The 9,062-nt window shown below is 44.8% G+C and overlaps 1 protein-coding gene across 2 annotated transcripts; it reads left to right on the top strand.

The window, feature by feature from the left end:
- Positions 1–513: 513 nt before the first annotated feature.
- On the top strand, positions 514–3,903 carry LOC126531817 (short neuropeptide F-like). 2 transcript variants are annotated; one of them, XM_055070418.1, is made up of 3 exons: positions 514–580; positions 1,201–1,286; positions 3,680–3,903. In XM_055070418.1, exons 2-3 carry the CDS (start codon positions 1,208–1,210, stop codon positions 3,844–3,846), a joined length of 246 nt encoding a protein of 81 aa, XP_054926393.1. In that variant the 5' UTR covers positions 514–580; positions 1,201–1,207; the 3' UTR covers positions 3,847–3,903. The 2 variants fall into 2 exon arrangements, with proteins under 2 accessions (XP_054926393.1, XP_072144237.1); XM_072288136.1 differs by having other exon boundaries at positions 533–580; positions 1,161–1,286.
- The last annotated feature ends 5,159 nt before the right edge of the window (positions 3,904–9,062 follow it).

The raw sequence follows: 9,062 nt of genomic DNA, 5'->3' as shown, positions 1-9,062 counted from the left end.
CGAGCTGTCTATGGTGTAGTCGATATGAAGATGATTCTGGTACGGTATGACAGTCTGTTTATTGAAGAAATAAATATGTTGAAGTAAGCGTTGAAGCCGCATTGACGACACATCTTTATTTTCTCTAATTTAGAAAGAGTCCGAACACACTAGGAGCAGTATGGCGACAGCCGTATAGCAAGAATCAGCCCCGCGCATGCAAACTATAACAAAAAGTTGCATGTCATAAGGGCCATTTTGACTGCTGGGTCAGATGTGGCCTCAGGTCTCGTGGATTGCTCAGCTAAACCGTTTTATCACCGTCATATTCGCACGCAGAGAAGAAGGAAATACAAAGAGCTCCGACAGATCAAAGCTTCGTTCGCGCTTCTTTTACTGCAACATGGAGACTGACCGAGCCGGGCCTGATCAAACAAGGTGCCCACGTTGGCGCCGTCTGATTATCCCGGTGGCAGCAATCAACGCTGCAGCGACATGAAAGCGATATCTGCTCGCGTTCGGCCAGGGAAAAGGATATAAAGCGTCGCACAATCCAGCCTTCAGCAGTGCGCCATCAGCAGCGAGTCCCCGAAGCTACAAGGTGAGTCTGGCTTGCTGATCTTCCCGTTCCCTATTTGCCGCCATGTATGCAACATACAAGCACATTTTTAGATTCGTGCTACAAATCGGGTGGATGAAACTTCTTCCCTTCCGTACCACTATCTGTAAGAGTGCACTCCAGCTTAAGACCGTAAACAGTTTCCTAACAGCATGGGCTATTATTTAGTACGTCAAAATAAACGTTTGCTGGCGAAGTGAGTGATCAAGGGTGAAAAAGTACTTGTTACACCCTTCGAGAAAGGTGATAATTAATTCAAACACTCTTATAGGGAAAATAGGTAAGCAGCGTTTGCTGAAACGCGTTCAACACGGGCAAGCACTGAACTGTAGAAAATGGTTAACTTAGACGACACTACTTCTTGTCTGGCAGTCCTGTTGGGATGGTAAATTGGCTACCATAAAGTTTGCCTGAGATTCCTGCCAGGATCGTAAATTTGCATAAAGAGAATTGGGTGGTTGTCTAACATTAATCGAATGAGCCTGGTGCTTGTGGCAAGCGCTTCAATACTGAAGGAGTGACATTCGCATTCCATTCAATTCATCATACTTTACCAAACAAGTGATTCAATCGAATCGCATCGTTGCGTCATTTTCCTGGAGAGACGAGATGCCCAGCCCTGCCGCCGCCCGCTGTTTGGTCCTCCTGCTCCTGCTACAAGCGGCGCTTGCCTTTCCTGATTACAAAGGTGAGTATGCGTGCAGCCTTTCAATACTACAACATTCAACATGAAACTGTGCTACGTCTTACAAGTCCGTGCAGTATAGCGAAAGCTATGGGTCACGCCAGTCATCCAAAACAATGGAACCCGAAGAAGAGCTCCTCCATTCACCGCTCCTGGCTCTGCGCCCTCCGCGCGACGCTAATTGAACGGAAACTCATCCCGGGCGAGCCCTACTCGCGTTTTTGGAGAAGCCAGCTGGCTCTCGTTACTCATTGCCTGGCACAAGCCCTACCCTTCGCTACCCTCCGCAGAATTAGTGAAACGGAGCAGACACAGAATGGTGCTATACAGTAATATTCCATGAATCATACATGGAGTTTTCGGCGTGTGTATAGAACGTTTAATGATAGAGGGCCTTTGCTTCTGATAAACTACCAAGATGCCATAATTCGAACTAGCTAGTTGCTCAAACTTTTGGAGTGCATCTTAGAGAGTTTTAAAGAAGCTACATTATGACCAGCTGCTTTTCTGGCATACCATTCTTAAAAATAGATTTTGTTTTCAGAAAAGCCGGAAGACGGGCTTTCCGACTACTCTTTTAGCTGGAACTGAAGTACTCTAAGGTGCTGGAGGGGAACGAATGTCTCACTTACTGTATGTAATAAGTGAGACACATGTGCCCCTCCAAATACCTAAAGTACTTCATTATGTGTGGCATGTCTACCTATAATGAGCATTCCAGGCGCCACATCATCACACTAAGAACGAAAAAAAAAGAAACTTATACGCCATGTAGCACACCGCACACACCACAAGATTTATTTTGAACAAGCCTTTCTAATTTTTATTGATTTCGGAAGGCGGTATCGAATAAGAAAACTATAAAATACCATTAAACAAAGCACAAGAATAGATGAATTGCGAGTGTCCATCTGTTGCGCGCAGAAAATTTGCATTGGGAACTTTAAGAAGGTACACAGGAGCAATGCTATAAAAAAAATAAAAAAAATAAAGGAACCTGGGGACACATTAATAAAGACAAAAATATTGTTTTTGCGCTCCATTTTTATCTTTTTTGATAAACAAAGGTTTTAAATGGCTCTATTCATCAGTTTTGAACGCGCTGATTGAAATGGTAATGGCGCGTTGTCGCCTCTGGGTTCATAGGCCCAGCAGACCTTCCCCCGAGTTCTAGATTGACATCAAGGAATCTCAAAGACGCTTGCGTGAGGACCTCGTGGGTAACAGCAAGCGGCTGAAGCGCTTGACTAGAGCACGTTACTGCCTTTAAAACTGCGTTATCTAAATTTGTGCTACGGCCATCACACAGAACTAAGTAATCATCGATGTATCGAAATACTTTTTTGTACGCTTGTTCTGGTTAGGGCATTCTGAAGTAATCTATCTTTCTGGGCAAGGTACAAATCACTAAGTGCTGGTGCAATACAGGACCCTATACACATGCCGCGTTTCTGCAAGTACACGTTCTTCTCCACAGGACTTGAGTGGACTTCAGATATACAGAAATGAGTTCCAGGAACCCACCAGTCGAAACCCCGCAGGCATATTGAAAAGCGACAGCACCGTGTGCATCTATACATATTTTCCACGCACTCCAGAATCTCATTGTGGGGGATCGAATAATATAAATCTTTAATGTCTATGCAAAGTCAGTGCAAGCATTGTCTCTTACAAATCTTATTGCATCGTCTGAGGATTTCACCTGGAAAGGGTCGTCGACAGTTAGTACATTTAGTTTTTCCTGCAAGAACAGGGCAATTGTTTTCTGCCATGTGTCGTTCTCGGATACCATAACATGCAGGGGCCATTCAGGTTTATGCGTTTTTACAGTGAAAAACACGCCAATGGATGATTTTTTGCTAGTTTCGATGCTACGCACTAGGTGGTCGAGCTTGAGGTTTCCACGTAGCTTCTTATCAGCTTACTCTCCTTTTCTCAGAACCGATTTTTCATGCTTGTTAAAAATGGAACTGATGGCTGGTGAGCTGGTTAGGGAGATCATTGAGGTAGCCGAGATTGCCAGACTTCGTGACCAATGTGTTAGCACGCCGTCCTTGTTACTAACAAAGAAAAAAAAAAGAACTTCGACTTTTGCACGTGCAATCATTTTCTTGAGTGTGCAGAAGTGCGTGTGTCATATGATGTGCAATGAGCTGTCTGTGATACGTGTGATTCCTGTGGGAAAATGTATAAGAAGCCGTGTTTCGTTCAAATAAACGTTGTTGAAAGTCAGCTCGTGCCACTGTCTACGTTTTCTGCTGTTAACACCAGGCGATAATCTTAATTTCTACAGAGTCACAGTAGCAGAGAGCAGGTCTTGTTACGCCTGCATTGCTTCAGAACAAAGACTGTGCCCTGCCTTTCTGACCACGCTGTCTATTCGCCTATGCACACAGATCTTCGCGACCTGTACGAGCTGATGGCCAAGGGTGAGCAGGAAAGTGCCGGCCACGCCATGGAGCGCAAGGCCGGCTACACACCGACCCTGCGCTTGCGGTTTGGACGCCGCTCGGATCCAGCTTGGAACGAGGCGAGGACTTGGGACGCTCAGCGGGCAGCCTGAACGGCGGGCACTCACTCTCTACGCGTGAAATAAACCGATGATTCATTCCTGCAGAAAGACTGTTATTGCCAGTGCGGCGGTGCTCTGGTCTTACAGCCGACACACAGGCATTTCATTTTATTTCATTAATTTACTCTCAGCGCTGTTCGGCGTTACAGAGAGAAGTGCGTAATAGACAAGAATACACGTGTAGTAGGCCGATTAGTGAAGATGGAAATATACAGCACACTTGAAGGCTTCGGGTACTGTGATGGACACGATGGAGGCGGGAATGTGGTTCCTGTCCGTGTTAGTCTTCGGAACAAGCGAATGAAAATAAAGATGAGTCCTGCAGCTTGGCACGACAACTTTGAACCACTGCTCCACGCGGGATGAAAAGTGGCAGCAATAAAAAGTAATTGCTTTAAAATTTCATTGGTGAAATATATTTTGTGAAAGAGGCATAAACGAGAAATACTACGGTGTATAGGGAAAGGTCAGGAAGATCTAATGTTTTTTTCATAACCGTTACACTGGCTGAACGAGAATAATTAGAAAGTACAAAACGCACAGGGTGATTCTGGATTTATTCGATGACTTGTATGGATCTTTTGGTGTGGGGGGGTCTCAAATGGAAGAGGCATACTCTACTTTTGGGCGCACAAGAGTCTCATATATAGAAGTAGTTTTAGGGACGCAGGAGCCAGGGAAACATTAGGGCGAAGGAAACCAAGTGTTCGGTTAGCGTTATTAGTGATATATTCAACGTGCGTTTTCCATAATATGTTGGTGGTAATATATACGCCAAGATACGTATAATCAGAGACAGACGTTAAAGGAGAATTATTAAGGAAGTAGGTACATGAAGACTGGTTAGGCGTACGCGTTATTCTCATTGCTTGGCATTCACCAATATTTAGTTTCTTGGACCAGGTGTGACACCAAGTGGAGATGTTATCCAGATTAGATTGAAGAGGGACTGCACCAGAAGTTTTAGGTTTTTGTCTATATAATACAAACTCATCAGCGTAGAGTCTAATTTGTGAGTCAGTGGAATCAGGAAGGTCGTTAACATAATTTATGAAAAGCAGAGGACCTAGTATGGAGCGTTGGGGAGCTCCGCACGTTACGGGGCATACAGGTGAGTCACAGTCATTAATTGTAACGCACTGGGTATGGACCTGCAAAAAGCATTCGATGCACTTTATCAGATTAGTACAAAGACTTAGTTTACTAAGCTTGAAAAGTAGTAGTTGGTGTGACGCAGTATCAAATTCCTTCGCAATATCTATAAAGATACAGGTAGGTATGTAAATCCACAAATGATGAACGATCCAAAATGGAAAACAAGCCTTTAGTAAAAGCGAGTAGTTGACTTTCGCAGGAGGGGTGTTTGCAAAAACCATGCTGATTAGGTGTGAAGAAACAGTTCGATTCGAGATGCGGCATTAGGCTAGAATGTATTATGTGTTCAAGCAACTTGCATGGAACTGAAGTTACTGAAATAGGTCTGTAGTTGTGGGGGCTATGAACGTCACCAGATTTATGCACCGGAACGACCTTCCCCACCTTCCATTCGTCCGGCAACATGGCACTCCGCAATGATTGCGAAAATACATACGACAATATAATGGTTGAATAAGTCTGGGTGCTTTTCAGAAACTTTAGGTAATACCATCTGTACAAGCTGACGATGAAATTTTCTCAACTTGAATAAGTTTAGAAATGTCTACCCAGTCGACAGGAACAGGGGCCATTTGTAAGAAGTCAGCTGAAGAAATGATAGGAAAGGTTATTGGTGCAACATGTGAAAAACATGATGAAAACGTGGCATTGAGTAGGATACAGCACTGTTTATTTGGGACAAAGTATCCTCGATTGTTCTTCAAGCAAACTTCATCGGATTTACGCATGCCGATAAGATTCCGAAACTTGCGTGGATTTCAAGTAATTAAAGAAGTAAGGGATGACTGAAAATAATTGTGTTTGGCACGGATGAGGGCACATCTATACCCCGCAGCGGTAGATTGATCAGCCAACCTTGCTCTATCAGTGTTAAGTTTCTTGGAGGCATTTTAAGGATAGGTTGAACCAGGGCGAACGTCTCTTGCTAGATATCTGTCGCAGAGGAATATATTTATCGATGAGCACTCTGACTTGCATTTGAAGTAACCGCCAGTTCTCATGCACTGTACGTTCCCAGAACTGCGGAAAGAACTCCCGAAACTTTTCTAAAGCAGTATGAATGGCTTGAAAGTCTGCTCTCCCGTAATAGTGGATTATGTTTGACTATTTCGAAGGGCGACACGAGCGTGATGGCGTAGTAAAGTGGATTGTAAACTGATCACTTAGACCTGGCAGTAGGGTTAGAGCTGGCAGTAGCGTTAGTTGGCAGTGTCCATCGAAACGGCCGGCATCCACGCCATTACTGGTGAGTAATCCAAAATTGCATTGAAAAGAAAAAAGAAAGACGCAGAGAGCGATACTTGATTTCAAAACTTACATTGCCGTAGATGCCAATTGCTGCTGCTATCATAGGATGCTACAATGTGAGAGCGGATCCCTGACCTAACAGCGCGCGAGCGCATGTAGCCGACAGTACCATCCACGTCACCTGCCGATAACTACCAGCGCTATTGGTGAGGGCACAAGCAACGTCCTTGGTACAAGGGCGCAAAGACAAACTATATGCACCATTTCCACCGCGTTATTAGAGAGTTGTAGCTCAGCGAGCCCAGCGGGCCAGCGTAGACGCCACTGCGCATGTTGTACCGCGCATGCGCACTGGCGTCTACGCTGGCCCGTTGACCCGCTGAGCTTAACCATAGAGTAATATAGTAAACGTAAAGAGTGGACACTCCCGTAGGCGCCTGCGGCCGACTTTAAAGCCCAGCCGACTTTGGCTCTCAGCGCACCTAGCGGAATCGGCGAAAAGCATTAGCCTCCAAGATGGTGACCACACGCCGCTGAATCTCGGGGGCCATAATTTAAGTTTCGTTTCTTTAATTATTTTTTGTGTGACCCATAACGTTGCGCAAATCAAGTGACTTCATGCAGGTGCTCCTACCGCTGTTTATATGTTGCGACGATGAGCGCGCGAAGGTGTTTCACTTTAGGTTAATTTTATTTAAATTCCTATCTACTGTTTCAAGCTGTAACTTAGCACAACAATCATGTCAAATGTTGAGGAAGTAGAACTTTATCCTTGGTGATATTGTACTTGTAGTAACTCACACCAAAAGGAGTATCGCAAATAAATGTGCCATGTTCCTTCGCTATAAATGAACTTGCTGCACAGCCGAGGACACGAAAATAGCAGACAATTCATTGCAGCAAGATTGTGAGAAAAGTGGCAGACATGGAAACTGGAAGAAACTGCAAAATGCGAGTAATGGAGAATAGTCGGAAATTAATGGCGTGATGGCAATAACTTCACACAAGCAAAACACATACAAGACGTGTCGCAACTATCCAGAGAACGAAAAAAAAAAAAGGTACACGGACACGCCAGCCATTAATTAGCTCAAAATGGGATTGCTTTAGAAGGAAAATATTTGACGCTTCTTCTTGTACTTCTGCGAGGGATGGTGAATTAAGGTAGCAGAATTATGTGACTGGTTGCATGCCAAAATAAAATGGCTACAAAAATAATTGGGCACGCACCAACCTCCTCATCTCGAATGTGTAAGTTTGTGCGTCCTTCATTAAACAGCTGCAAGATATTGGCACCTCAGTCAATTAAGCCCTTTGACTGTGTTGGGGGTCTTCATCTGCTATCTTCGAAGCCTCACAATCGTCTTCAACTCTTCTGATACTTGGAAACTTGCCCTTGAATATGCATGATATCCTTTGGCTCTAGAGTATATATTGAGGAAATAGTGGAGATTCCTGCAATACGTAGAATGACAGGCAGAAGGTAAGCAATACTGGAGGCTTGAAAGCTATTGAATGTAGATGCTAGGTTCCTTTGTGTAAGCAATACAGAGCCTTCAAATTTAGCTTTACAATGGAAATGCTGCTTTGCTTCGTGTAATGCATATTTTTCTGATCTAATGTCAATGAAGCACTTTTATAAATGCTAATAAAAAACAAGGAACTTTCTACTGTAAGGATTCCATGCACAATTAAAACATGAAAAGACGTATTTTCAGTCCAATGCAATATAGCTAACAACGCTCGAGGGCACGTAGCCGGCTACAGAGGCTGAGAGAGCGCGCACTCTTGCCATACTGCAAATATTGCACGTGTACCGCTTTAGAAATAGCTATAGTACTATTTCTTTTGCAAAAGTGAAGCACCATACTTTTTCAGAAGCCGCTGCTCGTAACATAAATATATCTGCACCGAACGGCATGTGTTCACAGGCCATTTTCTTTTGTAACTTCGTCATGGTTTCGAACGTGCGCCTGCAGCTCGGACGCTGCCGCGTCGCTGTTATCGCTAGCATCACCACTCATTGCTGCGCATGATAAAAGAAAAAGAATGTGAAATGAAATTCAGCGTTGCAAATGGGCAGCAGCTGTCTATGCCTTCAAAGCCACCGTCACTCGTTCATGCGGTTAACAGCGACATAACGAAATACGAATAGAATAAGTCTTTAACAACCTGAAAAACGTGTGCAAAAGAACTTCCTGTGGCCTTACCATGAAACGGCGACGAAGCAGTAGTGTCACACGCTAACAGAAGAACCCAGCAACGATCCTCGGGCGCATTTTACAGAACCGCGAGTCCGGCGACGAGACCTGTCTAGGTTTCGCACGTGTTCGGTCGTGCCACCTGTGAAGCTGCTAGCCGCAGCCACATTTTTTTTTAATGTGCTCTGCCACCTAGCGGAATCGGCGAAGCTCCATAGCTCGTCCGCGAAACGGCTTGAGTGTCCACTCTTGACGTTTACTATGTTACTCTATGCTGTAGGTTCTTTATTCTATGCTATAACTTTCTATTGTCGTGAAAGACATGAGTTACGCCCTTCTTTGTGCCCTTGATACGTTCCGCCGCACGGGCAGATGCTAATGACGCAGCTAAACGCGAAGCCACTGGTGAGCGCTACGTCATCTGCCTGTGCGACGGAGTCCAGGCATCTCACGCAGGAGCCACGACCACGCCACGGCTCGCACCACTCGTAACACGAAAAGGAAGCGTCATCTCGGGTGTATGCAGCGACTAAAGGCGCGAATATTGTCCGGCGCAGCGCGGGCGCGCGCCACTCACGGCACAGTATACACCACATATATATA

Source organism: Dermacentor andersoni, chromosome 5 (genome assembly GCF_023375885.2).
Source record: "Dermacentor andersoni chromosome 5, qqDerAnde1_hic_scaffold, whole genome shotgun sequence".
NCBI classification, from domain to species: domain Eukaryota; kingdom Metazoa; phylum Arthropoda; class Arachnida; order Ixodida; family Ixodidae; genus Dermacentor; species Dermacentor andersoni.
The sequence above is the reverse complement of the archived record's forward strand: the minus strand, read 5'-3'. Positions and strand labels throughout refer to the sequence as shown.

Bases quoted from the DNA above. Each gene is read 5' to 3' on its own strand.
- LOC126531817 (XM_055070418.1), top strand. From the start codon at position 1,208: ATGCCCAGCCCTGCCGCCGCCCGCTGTTTGGTCCTCCTGCTCCTGCTA. The intron at 1,287-3,679 runs GTGAGTATGCGT...CTATGCACACAG, and splicing joins TGCCTTTCCTGATTACAAAG to ATCTTCGCGACCTGTACGAG.